Consider the following 19605-nt stretch of genomic DNA (forward strand, 5'->3'; position numbering starts at 1 on the left):
TGGATGCACGTAACTGGCCTAAGTGAACTCAAGTTAATCAGTGGATTTTTTTAGCAGCCACTTCGTTCCACTGTAAAAGTTGTAGAATCATTCAAAGAACGTCTACCATCAGCAGTGCAGAAGTAACTCAATCATGTAGTATTAGTTTTAAGTCATACTGAATATGACTGGGGGAAATCGTTGCAGGCTGTATGGAGAGAGTGTTGCGAAGTAGTTCTGAGCCCATTTTCTGGAAACTGTCCTGAGCAGATAGTTTGATAACCCACACATAATGGAAATATTTTAGACCTTGTAGCTACAAAAAGGCTTGAACTTATCAATAATGTCAGAATAGAGACACTGGTCATATCATAGTGACAATAGTTACTGAAGTTCATAAATCCACCAGGAAGATTAGGAGGGTTTTTATGATGGAAAGACCAGACATACTGTTGCAAGCATCACACTAGGAAACTAAGGAATATTGTGTCATTCCAATACAATGGACATAGAGAGATTATGAGCAAAGTTTAAATCAGTTGTAAATCACATGCTGAAGAAGTATGTGCCAAGTAAGCAAATTAAAGACAGAAAACACCCACTGTGGTTTGATATCAAAATTTGGAAAATGCTGAGGAAGCAGAAATTGTTGCACTCTTTGTTCAAGTAAGAATGTGAAAATGTCAACAGACAAAAGTTAGTATAAATCTGTTCATTTATAAAGTCATTGATATGCAATGCATACAACACCCACTGTTATATCTTAGCAGAAGATCTTGCCGAGAACCCAAGAAAATTCTAGTGCTACATAAAATCACCAGGCAGGTCAATGGCTTATATCCAGTCACTCATCGACTAGTCTGGTGTAGCTATAGAAGATAGAAAAGGGAAAGCTGAAGTGAAATATCACATTTTAAATTTTTTTCATGCACGAGGATCATATCAATTTACTTTAGTACAGACTCCCACATAGAGGGCATAAAAATAGGTATGCCTGGCACTGAAAAGTAACCAAAAGAATTGCAAACAAGTTGCCAAGTCTGGATGGAACCTCAATGTGGTTTCACAGAGAGTACAGCACTGGCCTCCTACTTAGCTTGCATTTTTCGAAAATCTCCCAACCACTGCGAGGTTCCTAGCAAGTGAAAAAAAGTACAGGAAGTTCCTCCATATAAGGAGGGTTTGCAGTTCAAATATAATAAATTTTCTAGAGACAGAAAAGCTTCTGTCCACAAATCTGCACTGATGTAGAAAGCAACTCGCCCTTTTCTCACATAATTTCCTCACAACCTTGAATGAAGAGGAACAAGCAAGGCTGACAGATGGAATTTCTATTTGGTGTTATGAATGGCAGTTTGTTTTAAATGTAGAAAAATGTAAGCCAATGCAGATGAGGAGGAAAACTGACCTGTAATGTTCAAATACTGTATTAGTAGTGTGCTGCTTCACATATCACCTCAATTAAATCTCTAGGCATAACACAGCAAAATAATACAAAATGGAACATGCACTTAAGATTAGTAATAGGGAAGTGAATGATTGACTTGTTTATCAGAAGAATTTTAAGAAAGTGTAGCTCTTCTGTAAAGGAGACAACATATAGAACACTATTCTGACCCTTTCTTGAGTACTGATCCAGTGTTTTGCATTAAATAAGATATCAAAACAATTCATAAGCATGTTGCTGGTGTTGTTACCAGTAGGTTCAATCAACATGTGAATGTTACAGCTCAAAGGAAATCTCTGGAGTGAAGACTGTGTTCTTTTTGTGAAACACTTCTGAGAAAATTTAAATAACTCACATTTGTGGCCGAGTGCCAAATGATTCTACAGTAACCAACATATATTTTGTTTAAGAGTTACAAAGACAAATAAAAGAAATTAGAGCTAAACTAACAAGCATTAAGTTGCAGCCAACTATTTGAAAACAGCATAAACTGACACTCCCATTCTCATGCCAAAAATGATAACACACTGGTGAGGTTAAGCTGATGCTACAAAATCCCTCTCCCAAGGCTTTAAAGGAATGAAGAACACACACTTTGAAATATCAGATGACAATGAAAAGTCAGGAAAATAATATTTCGTTCCTCTAAATTTACACTATAAAATGTCAAAGATGGAGAAACCTTAGATTGGACATGAACACAGCTGCATCAGCACTGACATTCCTTACATGCTTTATAAAAACAGAAAGGAATAGCACTGAAAAAGATGAGATGAAACCAACCAAGTTATCTGACTGCAATGAGCACTAGAGCCAATCCTAGTGTAAGCACAAAATTAGCCTACTTTTGACCCCTTCTTACTATGTCAAAGCATCAGATGTCTAGTTGAGCTCAACATAAAATTTACAAACAAAGAGTTTCCTTCCTATCATCAATCAATTTAAATCTAAATTGTGTAGAGGGCTGAGACATACTAACTAATTGATTCTGGTTTTGGGTTTCTCAGCAAGTTGGATGAACTAGTGATGAAGAAAAAAATTAGTTGAGATGCATAATCATCTAGGAAATAAATGGATTTATTATGCTTTTCAGCTTGGAAAGCTAGATGTATTTACTGTTCCTTACATATATTGTTTCCCTTAAATGAGGAGCATCACTTCACGTCACATGTCCACCAGTAGACAAAATAGAGTAATTCATTTTCATATAATTTCCATAGCCATTTTTCATGCTGTAAAGTCAGAAAGAAAGAAATCGGAATCACCAACAGTCCAAACAATATATGAAAACTTGCAGTCATTTCAAATCTTATTTAGTCCTCTATAGTTTAGGTTTCAAATTGTATGGTCTTTCATATTAATTCTACATGAGGCAGTTTTTTCATTTTGCTCATTTGGCTATACTGACAACTAGTGCACTTTTCTTGACAATGCTACATGTTCAATAATGCCAGTCATCTTGTGAACTGTGTATGTGGAAACAGCTGTTTTGACAATGGAGGAATGGTGATAATTCAAGAGCAAACCGAAACAGGTAAAATAAAACTAAACATGCCCATCAACTTAGATCAGAGGCAAGGTACTTAAAACTAAAGTTAAGAAAAGAATACTGGGATTGTAAATCTCACTACAAATGTTAATCCAACCCTGCCAAAACTTTAATGAATACTGAAATTCTGTGATTTAATAAAGCACCAAGTTAACATTCAGTTTTATGATTCTCTCCATTTTTTATGAATTCTGATGTTGTTGTGGTCTTCAGTCCTGAGACTGATTTGATGCAGCTCTTCATGCTACTCTATCCTGTGCAAGCTTCTTCATCTCCCAGTACCTACTGCAACCTACATCCTTCTGTATCTGTTTAGTGTATTCATCTCTTCGTCTCCCTCTACAATTATTACCCTCCACCCTGCCCTCCAATACCAAATTGGTGATCCCTTGATGCCTCAGAACATGTCCTACCAACCGATCCCTTCTTCTAGTCAAGTTGTGCCACAAACTTCTCTTCTCCCCAATCGTATTCAATACCTCCTCATTACTTATATGATATAACCATCTAATCTTCAGCATTCTTCTGTAGCACCACATTTCGAAAGCTTCTATTCCCTTCTTGTCCACACCACTTATCGCCATGTTTCACTTCCATACATGGCTACACTCCATACAAATACTTTCAGAAACGGCTTCCTGACACTTAAATCTATACTCGATGTTAACAAATTTCTCTTCTTCAGAAACGCTTTCCTTGCCATTGCCAATCTACATTTTATATCCTCTCTACTTCGACCATCAGTTATTTTGCTCCCCAAATAGCAAAACTCCTTTACTACTTTAAGCATCTCATTTCCTAATCTAATTCCCTCAGCATCACCTGATTTAATTCAACAACATTCCATTATCCTCGTTTTGCTTTTGTTGATGTTCATCTTATACCCTCCTTTCAAGACACCGTCCATTCCGTTCAACTGGTCTTCCAAGTCCTTTGCTGTCTGTGACAGAATTACAATGTCATCGGCGAACCTCAAAGTTTTTATTTCTTCTCCATGGATTTTAATAGCTACTCAAAATTTTTCTTTTGTTTCCTTCACTGCTTGCTCAATATACAGACTGAATAACAACGGGGAGAGGCTACAACCCTGTCTCACTCCCTTCCGAACCACTGCTTCCCTTTCATGTCCCTTGACTCTTATAACTACCATCTGGTTTCTGTACAAATTGTAAATAGCCTTTCGCTCCCTGTATTTTACCCCTGCCACCTTTAGAATTTGAATGAGAGTATTCCAGTAAACATTGTCAAAAGCTTTCTCTAAGTCTACAAATGCTAGAAATGTAGGTTTGCCTTTCCTTAATCTAAGATAAGTCGTAGGGTCAGTATTGCCTCACATGTTCCAATATTTCTACGGAATCCAAACTGACTTTCCCCGAGGTCGGCTTCTACAAGTTTTTCCATTCATCTGTAAAGAATTCATGTTAGTATTTTGCATCCGTGACTTATTAAACTGATTGTTCGCTAATTTTCACATCAGTCAGCACCTGCTCTCTTTGGGATTGGAATTATTATATTCTTCTTGAAGTCAGGGTATTTCATCTGTCTCATAGATCTTGCTCACCAGACAGTAGAGTTTTTGTCAGGACTGGCTCTCCCAAGGCCGTCAGTAGTTCTGATGGAATGTTGTCTACTCCCGGGGCCTTGTTTCGACTCAGGTCTTTCAGTGCTCTATCAAACTCTTCACGCAGTATCGTATCTCCCATTTCTTCTTCATGTACATCCTCTTCCATTTCCATAATATTGACCTCAAGTACACCGCCCTTGTATAGACCTTCTATATACCCCTTCCACCTTTCTGCTTCCCCTTCTTTGCTTAGAACTGGGTTTCCATCTGAGAACTTGATATTCATGCAAGTGGTTCTCTTTTCTCCAAAGGTCTCTTTAATTTTCCTGTAGGCAGTATCTATCTTACCCCTACATCCTTACATTTGTTATCTAGCCATCCCTGCTTAGCCATTTTGCACTTCCTGTCAATCACATTTTTGAGACGTTTGTATTCCTTTTTGCCTGCTTCATTTACAGCACTTTTATATTTTCTCCTTTCATCAATTAAATTCAATATTTCTTCTGTTACCCAAGGATTTCTACTAGTCCTCATCTTTTTACCTACTTGATCCTTTGCTACCTTCACTACTTCATCTCTAAAAGCTACCCATTCTTCTTCTACTGTATTTCTTTCCCCCATTCCTGTCAATAGTTCCCTTATGCTCTCTCTGAAACTCTCTACAACCTCTGGTTCTTTCAGTTTATCCAGGTCCCATCTCCTTAAATTCCCACCTTTTTGCAGTTTCTTCAGTTTTAATCTACAGTTCATAACCAATAGATTGTGGTCAGAGTCCACATCTGCCCCTGGAAATATCTTACTATTTAAAACACGGTTCCTAAATCTCTGTCTTACCATTATATAATCTATTTGAAACCTGTCAGTATCTCCAGGCTTCTTCCATGTATACAACCTTCTTTTATGATTCTTGAACCAAGTGTTAGCTATGATTAAGTTGTGCTCTGTGCAAAATTCTACCAGGCAGCTTCCTCTTTCATTTCTTAGCCCCAATCCATATTCACCTACTACGTTTCCTTCTCTCCCTTTTCCTACTACTGAATTCCAGTCAGATATGACTATTAAATTTTCGTCTCCCTTCACTGTCTGAATAATTTCTTTTATTTCATCATACATTTCTTCAATTTCTTCATCATCTGCAGAGCTAGTTGGCATATAAACTTGTACTACTGTAGTAGGCGTGGGCTTAGTGTCTATCTTGGCCACAATAAGGAGTTCACTATGCTGTTTGTAGTAGTTTACCTGCACTTCTATTTTTTTATTCATTATTAAACCGACTCCTGCATTACCCCTATTTGATTTTGTATTTATAACCCTGTATTCGCCTGACCAAAACTCTTGTTCCTCCTGCCATCAAACTTCACTAATTCCCACTATATCTAACTTTAACCTATCCATTTCCCTTTTTAAATTTTCTAGCCTACCTGCTCGATTAAGGGATTTGACATTCCACGGTCCGATCCGTAGAACGCCAGTTTTCTTTCTCCTGATAATGACATCCTCCTGAGTAGTCCTCGCCCGGAGATCCAAATGGGGGACTATTTTACCTCCGGAATATTTTACCCTAGAGGACGCCATCATCATTTAACCATACAGTAAAGCTGCATGCCCTCGGGAAAAATTACGGCTGTAGTTTCCCCTTGCTTTCAGCCGTTCGCAGTACCAGCACAGCAAGGCCATTTTGGTTAGTGTTATAAGGCCAGATCAGTCAATCATCCAGACTGTTGTCCCTGCAACTACTGAAAAGGCTGCTGCCTCTCTTCAGGAACCACACGTTTGTCTGGCCACTCAACAGATACCCCTCTGTTGTGGTTGCACCTACAGTATGGCTATCTGTATCGTGACGCACGCAAGCCTCTCCACCAAAGGCAAGATCCATCGTTCTTAGGGGGGGGAATTCTGATATAGATGATTATATGACCATGTTCACACCACCATGCCAACACAGAAAAGACGGTTTCCATTACTGTAATATACTAACGCATTTCCTACTAAATGCCAAAAATAAAGTATTTGGAGTTTTAAACAAAATTTAACAGGATTGGCATGTTTCATTGATGATTCATGTTTCTTTGCCTAAGAGACACTGCCCAAGAGCTGACACAAGGAAATCTACAGCAATGATTGTTATGTATCACACTCCAATAAACAGATTTGGAAAAAGTGTGTGCAGAATTTTTTATAAAGCAGTTTGGATTCAGGCAGTCATCTAATATTATTACTAAATCAGTAATAGGTTTTTTGCCATAACCTTAGAATATCAAGAAGTAAAAGAACTTTAAAGTGACTATATGTTAAGCCGAGCCAATGGAAGGAAAGCGAGCTAAGAAGAAGACTTCCTCTTGGAGAAAGATCCACAAAATACGCTGTAGAGACAGTGGAAATCCCAAACCAAATATGAAATATCCTTTGCCATATGACTACAACATATAAAAAGGAAAACAAGGTTGACACCCCACATGTCGTTCACTAAAACAGCCGATAACTCAGGTGGCAAACATACATTAGGACATAAGCGGGTATAAAAAGGGCATTTGGTTAGGAAGTGGTTAACAATCAGAGGTTGATGACAATGAGCACAGAGTGGCAGGGGATCACCACGTAAATGGCAATGGCTGAAACGACAATACCCAATACGCAACCTAGCTAAAATGGAGCCTAGCCTCTTGTGTAAGAGGGCTGAGATGAGGTTGGCCAAGGTGCTGAGAGAGGTTTAATTGCCTGGAGCTTGTTCCCCTGAGGAGAATACCAGTGGTGATGCCAAAGTGACACCACCTGCAACAGGCAGCAACACAGAGATCATCTGAAGGAATGGAAGAGCCAGTGGACGGAGATAGGAGGACTGCAGCATTGGCAGCAGTGTCCGCAGTCTCATTTCCCATCAGACCGATGTGACCAGGAACCCACATGAACATGACAGTAGCTTCCTCAACAGTGACCAAGTGGAAGCTTTTTTGGACCCATTGCAGTAAGGGATGGATTGTGTACAGTACACAGGGGGGCCGAAGGTAACAGAGAATCAGAGGATGTGACAATTAAGACGCCCATTTTGATGGATGTACTGGGTGGCCTGATAGAGGGCAAAGGGCTCTACTGTAAATATTGAACAGTGTTCTGTAAGCCAGTACCAAAAATGGTTGTTGCTAATGATGAAGGCATGCATGACACCACATTTGGTCTTAGATCCATCAGTTTACATGAAGTGTTGTCACAAAGTTCTGTGCAAAGGTCAAGAAACTTACTCTGATAGATCAAGTCGCAGTAGTTCCCTTAGTAAGCAAATGAAGTCCAAGATGAACACAGGCTGCTGCACAAAGAAAATGTGGGTGAAGGGTTCACATCCATCAGGAATGTGGCAGGTAGTGTGAAGTTAAGCTGCTGTGGTAGGAGCCGAAAGTGGAGGTAACAGAAGAGAGATATGCTCCATGCTAGTGGTCAAGGGAGTCATAAAAAAGGAGGTGTAGGATGGGTGACTAGTCATGGCAGACAAACGGCATGAATATCTGCTGAGGAGAACATCACGCCACAACGACAGTGATAGTTTGACAGCTTCTGCATACAGGCTCTCAACCAGGCTAGTGTAAAAGGCACCAGTTGCCAAACATATTCTATGATTGTGGATTGAATTAAGATGGTGTAAGAGGGACAGATATGCAGAAGAATAAACGAAACACCCATAGTCTAGTTTTGAATGTACAAAGGATCAGTATAAATGGAGGAGGATGGTTCGATATACTCCCCAGGAGGTACTGCTTAGGACACCTAGGACACAGAGACTAGGTACAGTGAGCAGCTAGGTAAGACAATTTGGAGGATGAAGAAAGTTTTCTACCAAGCAAGAGCCCCAGGTATTTCATAGTTTCAGCTAACTGAAGAGCAGCAAGCCCAAGATGTAAGGACAATGGAAGAAACCCACTGCGGCGCCATAAATTCATACAAATGATTTTGTCAGTGGAAAATTAAAAGCCACTGTTGATACTCCATGAGTAAAGATGATCAAAACATTGCTGAAGATGACACTCGAGGAGGTAAGTCTGTGGAGAACTGCAATATACTGTGAAGTCATCAATGAAAAGAGAGCCAGAGATGCCTGGCAGGAGATGGGCCGTAACAGGGTTAATGGCTATAGCAAAGAGGATAATGCTCAGGATGGAGCCTTGAGCCACTACGTTCTCCTGGATGAAGGTGTCCAACAAAGCTGAACCCACACATACCTTGAAAACTAAGTCAGAAGCCTCATGTGTATAGAGTATGGAGGACACCAGTTATCCATCAGGTGTCACAGGCTTCCTCTAAATCAACACAGCCACAGTCTGGTATTTCCACAGAAAACCGTTCGTCACATGGGTTGACAAAGTGACAAGATAGTCAACTGCAATACAGCATGCTCAAAATCCACATTGTGCTGTGGTTAGAAGATTGAAAGACTTAAGCTACCAGACCAGCTGGCGATGAATCATACATTCCATCACCTTGTTAACACAGCTGGCAAGAGAAATCAGGTGGTAGCTAGAAGGAAGGTCTTTACTGAGCTTAGGTATGGGTATGACAGTGGCTTCATGCCAGTGTCTGGGAAATGTGCCATCTGCCCTAATACGATTGTACGTATGAAGGAGAAAGTGCTTGCCCGCAAGAGAAAGGTGTTGCAACATCTGGATGTAAACATAGTCCGGCCCTTGGGTGGAAGAACAGGATGAAGTGAGAGCATGATTAAGTTCCCTCATAGTAATTGGGCATCAGAGCATTCATGATTCTGAGAGGGGAAGGGTACCACCTGAGCCACCTCGACTAATTTCTGAGGGAGGAAGGTGGTGTTATAGTGGGTGGAGCTCGAAATCTGCACAAAATAGCTGCCCAAGGTGTTGGAGATAGCTATAGTGTCCATAATGACATTACTTGCTACAGTCAGGCTGGAAATCGTGCAATGGACCTTGGTCCAGAGAGCCAATGGAGGTTGCCCCACATGACAGAAGAGGGAGTGAAACTGTTGAAAGAACAAGTAAATGAAATCCATCTAGCTTTCTTGCTATTGCAAACAATGTGACAACACTGTGCGTGCAATTGTTTATAATTAATGCAGTTCACCATCAAAGGACGATGGTCAAAAATGCAGACAGCATCTCTCCACCGCAAATCACATGATGGCCCATTTCACTTCACCAGCGGATCAGGACACGATGTGGTAAAGATGAATTGCAAGGTATGGAATGTTCTGTAGTGGTAAGGATAGTGTCTGTGAGGTACTATACCTGGTCATCATAACTGGGGAAATGTTTGTCAAAAGTCGCAAGGAAGAGTAAAGCCTCCAGTCAGCCTTAGAAAGTTGCCAATTGGATTTTCACATACAGTGCCTGTCCAAATTGCACATTTTTAATGTTATTTGTAATGATTATGTGTAGAGTACTGTATTTAATGCGACTGATCAGAAAATTTATGACAGTTATTCATGGCAATTATTACATTGTTGAATTTTGTGTCTATTGATGCTATGTGACATTGAATTGTTGACTTATTGTAGGTATCAATGTGCAGAGTATAGCATATAGGAAAGGAAATGTTCAGTGGCGTTCTCGCGCGCAATTGATGTAATACTTTGTTTGCTTTGATTACCAGTTTCGTAATATCGACATCACAATTGATTGTTTAACAACGACATATTACTAATTGTGACCTTTAAAAATGGATAAAAGAGGAGGCATTTCACCACATAAAAAAGCTGAGGTCAATGCCCTTGTTAATATGAAAATGTATTCCAATTGGGAAAGTTCACGAACGTTGGAAATGTCAGAAGCTAATATGATGTGTGTAAAGAAGAAAATTTGATTCAGGTGAAGAATTGAGCCCCAGAGGGAAGAATGAATGTGGAAGAAAACGAATTTTCACCTCAAGGTCAGAAAGATTTCTCAAAAGAATTTGCCTAGAAAACAAATTTGCAACAACGAAACAGATCAAATCTCAACTGGAAGAGGATAATGTGGATGCATCTGAATACACTGTTTGCAGAAAGTTGATGGATATCAATTTCAAGGCCTGTTGACCTGCTAGAAAACCAAAGTTAATAGCCATAATGGAAGCAAAGCGTTTGAAGTGGGCTAAATGGTGGTGTGATAAGGATGTGGACTCCTGGAGATCGGTAATTTAACTTTAAAAATGTTATTTATGATACGATATAACCTATGTACATTTTTTCGTGGTATATTAATTTTGTTTCTTTATTTTTAGAGGCATGCTTCAGCAATGAAAGCACATTTGAAATTTTAACTAATAAATCTCAGTATGTGCACCGTGTCTGTCATCTGTGGCAGGGCACAGAATATCTATGTGGCTAAAAGCATAATGAGGCAAGACCAGTACAAGGAAGTCCTGCAAAAATGATTAATACATCAGTTCAGAGAATGGTTCCCACATGGGGAACCATTTATTTTTATGCAGGATGGAGTTCCCTGTCACACAGCCAGGTCAGTTAAATCCTTTCTGAAGGAACAAAATATCCCTCTGTTAGACTGGCCAGGTAATAGCCCTGTCATGAACCCCACAGAAAATGTATGGGAACTAATGAAGAGGGAGGTGGCAAAAGATGTCATCACAACAAAAACACAGCTCTTAGAGAAGATCATCTTTGTGTGATATCATCATCCACAAATGCAGGACACAGTACAGCCCTGCAGCAACAGCATGCCACATTGTATTAAGCCTCTCATAGCTGCGAGAGGTGGCTCAACAAGATGTTAAAACTAATGTTTCCTCTTTCACAACATTTAAATTTTTGTTATAATTATTGAAATAAAATATTTTCAACAAATACTACGTTTTGTTTATTTGTTATATCACCTTAGTTATGAAGTAGACTACACAATCATTTTATCACAATTTTTGTATTAAAAAACAAATTTCATTAGACATAAATCAATATTTGCTTAAAAACTGTAGCACGTCTAATAAATTGGCTAGGGACTGTAGATGGGGTAGGAGTCAGCAAATAGATAGCACATGGGAAATGATTGCTTGAGTATGTGTCAGAGATAACGGACCACTCGAGATGATGGATAAATTGGGCAGTGGAGAATGAGAGGTCCAAGTAGGAACAAGGATCTGAAAGGACCATTGATGCTCTGGTGTTAAGACAGATGAGTTTGAGTTGTTGAGTTGATTGAGGTCAGCCAAGACCTCTGACAGGTTTTGGAAGAGCCCCAAAGTGGATGGTGTGGCAAAAAATGGTGAGGGTGTTTACCTAAGCTGGAAGAAATCTGCCCTGTTGACACTGAATGACAAAGGGATGTAGACATTGCAAAGAGAAAAGGTGATTCAAAGAAGGATAATGCGGATTGCAACAGCTTGCAGCTGTGTGTTCAGTGAGATGGTTTGGCTATGAACATCATCCCGGATGAGCACCACAACTCCCCCATGAGACTGAATGTCTTGCTTTGGGGAAGGTCAAACCAGAGCAGAAGGAAATGCAGGAGGTCAAATGCTTGTGAGTACGCAATTTTGCTTCTTGGGGCACAGAACAAGTGGACACTGCGATTGCGAGAGCAGCCATAATTCCTCCTCCCTAGGCCTAATGCCATGAATGTTGCATTGTAAGAGAGTCATAATTGGGATTGGGGAGGAGGCAACAAATGGTAGTCACCTCGGCAGCTGCCTTCGAAGACTCACTGCTACAGGATGCAGAGGCTGGAAGATCCTGTTCCATGAGATCGACAGAGGCATTGGTATTCTCACTGGGTCAGCCTGAGGATTCTGGGGGGGGGGGGGGGGGGGGGGAAGGTAGGCAGTGCACACTGGTGAAACTGAGGTTGGCTGGATAAAGATATCATGCAGCAACGCCATTGAAGAGGATCTCTGAGTCAGGGAAGGAGAAGACCATTTGCCTTTATTTGATATTTTAAAGCCTTTGCTGTTGGGTTTGTTGGTTGGAGGGGTGTAAGAAGTCTTTGTGGGAGTGTTCCTTTTGTCCTTTCCGACTTGCTGGTTTTGAAGCAAGTGATTTTGCTGCCTAAGGTGAAGATGTGGTGCCTTGTTGCATAGCTGGAGGAGAACAGGACTGGGAGGCTACTGTGATACTGGGCAGCTTTACAACTGCAGTGCTGAACTGGAGGCACAATGCTGTATGGCCATGCACTTTGTGGAGTGAGAGGTATAGCAAGAGTGGTTCTGTAAGTGTGAGATGCAGGACTTTAGACCAGCCAACACCATCAAGCGGCATGGTAGGGTACTATTTCCTTCACCTAGATCTCCTGGACAGCCCACTCATTGAGATACACTGGACATTCTTGAGATGGGGTGGCATGGTCACCATTGCAGTTGATACAGCAGGGAGAAGGAGTGTCTTTACCACATTTAGTGGTGTTCTTACATGACATGCAAATGTGGTTGTAATGTTGACACTGGTAGCAATGCATTGGGTTGGGAATGTGTGATCGGACCATAATGACTTCATAGCCTACATTGATCTTCGATGAAAGCACTACTCAATCAAACGTGAGAAAAAGAATGTATGTAGGCACTAAGGTGGCATCAACTTTTTCCATTACCCAATGGTCTGCAGGGGCACCCTGATCAAAGATGTAAGTTTGGATTTGTTTAATATTAAGTGTATGTTGTTTAACAAAGAGTAATTTCTGTAGTGGGATAGTTCCTGTACATTTCACTGCAGGGAAACTTTTTAAAATAACTGTGGCTCAGTGACAAATTGTTTTTAAGTATATTTGTCAATAAATTATTGTTCTAAAATTCCAGAGGCTTTCACCACAGGAGATGGGAAGGGAGACGGAGAGAGGGAGGGATGTGGAGGAAGGAGGAGATTGTAACATGGGGGCACAAGAGGAGCTGCAATGTTTCAGGGCCCTATGCTCCCTAAGCATATTGCATATTCTCACAAATGAGTTGAGCCCCATTAGGGGCTGTTGGAATGTAAATTAGTTTTAAATGGGACAAAATTTAATTTAAAATGCCACTGAGTAGCACTCATTTTCATAACACATGTATGTATAAACTTTTGCATTATAATTTCCTGCATATTATCAGAGTCAATGACAACACCCTGTCCATTGTTTTGCTACTCAAAATACACTTTGCAGAACACTACATTTGTCGGTTTTTAAAAAAAATTGTGATTTCATTGTCAAATTGACTTTTTGCCCAAGGAATATTGGAACAATTCATTAATGCCCATTCTTAGCTAGTTCTTTAAATTATTTATTTGAAATTACCTTGTCAAAGAATGCTTCTGCCATATTCCGGACCCATTCTTCTTGACTACTAGACAGGAATCCATGAACAATAACAATTGTACCATTCCTGTGAGAAAAGTTATTCAACCTTTCATCAGCACTAATTTCCACAGGTGTTTTATTAGCTCTGAAACACACATTAAAGGGTATGTTAATACCATGATTTGTCTGTTAGCATCTATATTTTATTGTTCATTCTTAAGATATATTGCTGGTTCACACTAACTGCAGAACTCATCATCAGATGAATGTGAAGGTCAAGAGTAAATTTACAAAGAATGTTTGCAGCAGCAATTATTTCCCATCCTGATATATCTGTATTTAGAAATAAGGATACTATTAAACACGTTGCACATTGCAACCAACATCACATTGTCCAGTTTACTTTCAATTTTAAAGTGTCTAAAAAAGTAATGTTCACTACACCATAATTTTTTTTTTTTTTTATGTGTGAGAAATTTCGAACAACATTTTATTGTGTTTCAGAAGTAAAGTTTGCTGCCAGCAAATGCTTTGTAGTATAAAAATGAACTGTGTAAAATCATTACAATGAGCAGATAATTGTGAAAACAATTTTATACAGTTAAAAAGATGTAAATTGTGGATTGGACAATAGCAAAAAATAACAACCCCAAGATTCTAAAGTTTCAGAAAGGACTTAACTGTTGTAAACAGATTGTTGGTTGGCACTAGTTTCTAATGAACAAATCAGCATTGCCTGTGCTCAACCACCTATGCTGACATCTATCTTAGAAAGACATAGGAATAACAGGGAAGTCGTGAGAGATATGATCGACTGTAGCTGAGAACCACAGAAATTTTACCAGATTCAATCCAGTAACACAATAATATAACTGTGAAAACAACACACAAGATCAATGTGTAGAGCAGCCAAACCCAGGAATAGGAAATAACAATGTTATGTAACCACTAAGAGCAGTGTGGAAGAACCTCTGATCAAATTAGAGAGAGAGAGAGAGAGAGAGAGAGAGAGAGAGAGAGTGTGTGTGTGTGTGTGTGTGTGTGTGTGTGTGTGTGTGTGGACATGTACGCATGCACACTTGCTGGAGAGAATTGACACCATGAATCCTGCAGGGCTGTCCATAAATCCGTAAGAGTACCGAGATCTCTTCTGAACAGCATGTTGCAAGGCAGCCCAGATACACTCAATAATGTTCATTTCTGGGGAGTTTCATGGCCGGCGAAAGTGTTTAAACTCAGAAGAGTGTTCCTAGAGCCACTATGTAGCAATTCTGGACATGTGGTGTGTCACATTGACCTGCCGGAATTGCTCAAGTCCGTCAGAATGCACAATGCACATGAATGGATGCAGGTGATCAGACAGGATGCTTACATACATGTCACCGAGTCATATCTAAACATATCAGGGGTCTCAACTGCTTAAGCCCCACAACTTTACAGAGTGTCCACCATCTTTAACAGTCCCCTGCTAACATGCATGTTCCCTGGATTCATGAGGTTGTCTCCATACCCATACATGTCCAACCACTCAATACAATTTGAAACAAGACTCGTCCAACCAGGCAACATGTTTCCAGTCATCAACAGTCCAATGTCTGCATTGATGGGCACAGGCAAGGTGTAAAGCTTTGTGTCATTCAGTCATCAAGGGTACACGAATGGGCCTTTGGCTCTGAAAGCCCATATCAATGATGGTCTGCATGCATGCTGACACTTGTTGATAGCCCAGTACTGAAATCTGCAGCAATTTGCAGAAGGGTTGCACTTCTGTCACGTTGAACGATTCTCTTCAGTCTTCATTGGTCCCATACTTGCAGGATACTTTTCTGGCAACAGCAATGTCTGAGATTTGATGCTTTACATGATTCCTGATATCCACGGTATGCTCATGAAATGGTCGTATTGGAAAATCCCCACCTCACCACTACTTCAGAGATACTACGTCCCATCGTTCGTGCGCCAACTATAACACCACGTTCAAACTCACTCACATCTTGATATCAGTTTGCAGCCAAGAGCAAAACTGACTACCAAGTGTCAAAATATATTGTTGAGCTCAATATGATCTTTTTAGTTCGGTACTGCATCACTAATGACATCCCTCTTCCCCTTCCCCTCCCCCCTCTCCCCAAATATGTGCCTCTCTGAAATACATCCCTTAATCCTCCTAGTACTGATCTCCATAGACCCTGCCCCACCTCCACCTCTGTCCCATGAACTTAACTTCATTCATACTACACTCACTCATATCTACCTCTCCAGCCTTCTCTCCCCCTTCTGTTCTCCCAGTCCAGTTCCTTGTGTCACTGGATGCCACACGCAACTCCACTTGCCTGCAGCCAGAATGAGCTCCCTAGTACCATCTCCCCGTACAGTACATCTACTTCTTCCCCCTCCCCCTCCCCCTACCAGCCCCTCCCAATTGGTCAGCCACCCTTTCCCAACCCACCCTCCCATTCTGTGTGTCCTTTATTTCTTCATCCTCTCTATTACCCACTTGAGCTGCAGTAATAATACCATGTAATCCACTGGTTCAATGTAGCAGTGCACGTGTAAGTACAGAAGGATTTGTACAAAAGCTAGCAACATTGTCAACCTTGTTTATATGTGTATCTATGAGTCAGTGCCGCCTCTACTCAGTGAGACAGCAATAATTAAAAATATAATTTGTGGTGAGTGCTTTACAGCTTTTAAGTTGCTCCTGTGCATTTGTTGCACTTTAGTTTCTAGTTGGCTTATTTCCTCTACGTGTCCTCCTCCTCCTCCTCCTCCTCATGTCGCCACTACCTCCACCACCCTTACTACCACCACCACATTATTAATCAAAAAGTGAAATAAACCCCTTTCCAGAATTTTACCATTTTTTATTCAGTCTTGTGCAAGCCATACTGAGTCATTATCTTTCATTTTTTTCTAGCACAGTTGGAATGGAGGACTGAAACATTTCATAAATTACAATCCAACATTCATTTTTACAGTTATTCTCAGGTACATAACAAACTTTATCATTCACATGATTTATGGCTTTAATTTTATTTTCACTAATTGAATTAAAATGATTGGACAGTATGAAACAATCCAGAATATGCACAAAAGTGTGTAACAGCAGTAAAATTAATAAAGTTTGTGATGCCCATATATTCATTGCAAGTTCTTAACTAAACTGATAGTTCGCAATATTATAATTCAGTACTGTATTAAGCCATGATGACAGGTTTTCATCATCTCTTATGATAAGATCAGATTTAGGACATATCACACCAATCAACAAGTTCACCCAAAAATGTACACTAAATAGGAAAAGAAATGCAGTAAACATTAAAAATAATATAAACTCTGTAATAAAATAAATTAAGGTGGTGAAGAACATTAGGAGTTGCAAAGGAGCAGCGTAACCCCACAGGTGAAGAACAGAAATAAGATGCAACAAATATAGGAACATATTCAGAAATACAAATGAATCCCATTATGCTATTAGGTGTTATTAATATAAACTGTCTCTGTTTCCAACAATTTGTACCAGCAACCTAGAGGTTGTTAGAGTTTAAAATCTAGCACAATTCAAATAGTACCTGTGCCGCACAATTTAAACTAACTGGTAGGGTACAAATGGATTGGGGGGGGGGGGGGGGGAGGGTCATGAAAAATCTTAATATCAGCTGTTTTCTAACATCAGTTATTCTGCAAAAGCTCTTTGATGAAGTCAAGTCTATTTAACGATGACATTGGAAAAGAACAACTCTAGAATTCTAAGTTTTATTGTCTATATCTGAGAAAACTGATTCAAGAAAGCTTTGGTTTTGTGGGGAAAAACAATGGGGGAAGTTAATCTGATTAGAAGTAATGACAATACAGACATGTTCTGGTGGAGTATGAAGTTCACACATACTGGACGAAGCATAGCATAACAAGGGGAGCACTCCTCTGTTGATTTTGAGCTGTTCCATCACTTCCATGCTTCACTACAATTGAATGAAAAATCTATTTTGAAAAAAATCTATTTCGACTTGCTTAGACTTGACAGGTAATTGTGTTGCTTGGTTGGTTTGAGGTATGAATGGACCAAAGTACACAGCCATCAATCCCTTTTTCCTGACACAAAAAAGGCTCAGGGTAAAACAACATACAAAGTATGTTTGGGAAAGTAAAAGGTTGAAAAAGAATGCAGAAGCACACCTAAAAATAAAACAAATGGAACGAGCGAAAAATGGTAAAAGTAAAAAAGGTATTAAAAGCACAGAAGGTCTGGGCTGGCTGATCACAAGATGAACCAGCCACTCTGCAACACACCAAAATGTCCACCCCAAAAGACAAGGCATAATGAACACATGAAAGGAAAAGATGAACACCAGGTTGGCTGGTTAGTTTTTTGGTTTAAAAGGGGGAGAAAGGGACCAAACTGTGAGATCATTGGTCCCTTGTTTCCAGTAGAACAATTACTCGAGGGAAAGAAGAAAACAAAGAAGACTTATGGCACAATAACAGGAGAAAGGAGGACCTAGAAGAATGACAGAAGGACAACAAACACTACAATGGACAAAACAGGACTAGAAAACCACAGAGATACACAAGAAACAGGGAGAAGAGATTAAAAACAAGAAAGCATATTACCTTGGCTGGCTGACCATGTGAATAAAAAAGGAGAATCCAGCCACTCTGCAACACATTAAAATCTCCACCCTAAAAGTCCAAGGGTGGAGGACATAGAGGGACAAAGGACATGCGCTAAAACTCAGATCAAATGATAAAACCCACCCTCATGACCAAAATGTAAAACTAAAGCTGTTGTTTAGGCATTATTACCCAACACCAAAGGTAGGGTGCTGGGAAAGTTATAAGTCCACCTCAAAGTGGCAGAAAGTGGGCAGTCCAGCAAGAGGTGGACAAATGTCATTTGGGAGCCACAGCGACACTGAGGTGGGCCCTCGTGATGGAGGAGGTAACCATGTGTGAGCCAAATATGGCCAATGTGGAGCCAACAAAGGACAACTGATTCACTGCGAGAAGCCCACAGGGAAAACTTCCACACATTCACAGTCTTGTTGTGCATATTGTTATGCCACTCTGTCTCCCAAAGCCGAAAAACCTTGTGGCATAAGATGAACACAGATCAGTTTCAGAGATGCCCACATCCAGGAGCAGTTTCCGTGTAGCCTGTTTGGCCAGCCTGTCAGCACATTTGTTGCCTGGGATTCTAACATGTCCTGGGGACTACACAAACACCACTGAGCAACTGGACCATTCCAGGGCAGAGACAAACTCCTGGATGTTTGCTACCAAAGGATGGTGAGGGTAGCACTGGTCGATAGCTTGTAAGCTACTCAGGGAGTCAAAACAGAGAAGAAACGACTCACCAGAACAGGAACGGATATACTGACGTGCATGAGATATGGCCTCAAGCTCTGCAGTAGATACACTGGAGCCAGTGGGCAAGGGATGCTATTCAATATGGTCTCTGTGAACATAGGTGAAGCCAACATTACCATCAGCCATCAAGCCATTGGTGTAAACAACTTCAGAGCCCCAGAACACGTCAAGAATCGAGATGAAGTGACAGCAGAGAGTGGTGGGGTTAACGGAGTCCTTAGGGCCGTGCAAAAGGTCCAGATGAAGCTTTGGCCAAGGTGTAGACCATAGAGATGTACGTGAATGGACTTCAAGTAGAGGTGGTAAAGGGAAGGATTCCAGTTCGGAGAGAAGGGATTCCACGCGAACTGCTATCATGAGCCCTGACCTGGGCTGCCGATGCAGGAGATGAACTGCTGTGGGTGGGACAAGGATACGATAATTTGGATTCTCAGGTGAACTACGAATTTGTGCAACTTAACTGGCAAGCAGTTGTGCACATCGGATC

At 40.4% G+C, this 19605-nt stretch overlaps 1 protein-coding gene across 1 annotated transcript in view; it reads right to left on the reverse strand.

Annotated features, from left to right (window-relative positions):
* LOC124776795 (pancreatic triacylglycerol lipase-like) overlaps positions 1 to 19605 on the reverse strand; it is a 161505-nt gene that overhangs the window by 59876 nt on the left and 82024 nt on the right. The window contains exon 5 of the mRNA XM_047251935.1: positions 13749 to 13896. Within this exon, the coding sequence (XP_047107891.1) occupies positions 13749 to 13896 (148 nt within the window). The remainder of the gene's footprint in view (positions 1 to 13748; positions 13897 to 19605) is intronic.

The sequence above is a fragment of the Schistocerca piceifrons genome, chromosome 2 (genome assembly GCF_021461385.2).
Source record: "Schistocerca piceifrons isolate TAMUIC-IGC-003096 chromosome 2, iqSchPice1.1, whole genome shotgun sequence".
In the NCBI taxonomy this organism is placed as follows: domain Eukaryota; kingdom Metazoa; phylum Arthropoda; class Insecta; order Orthoptera; family Acrididae; genus Schistocerca; species Schistocerca piceifrons.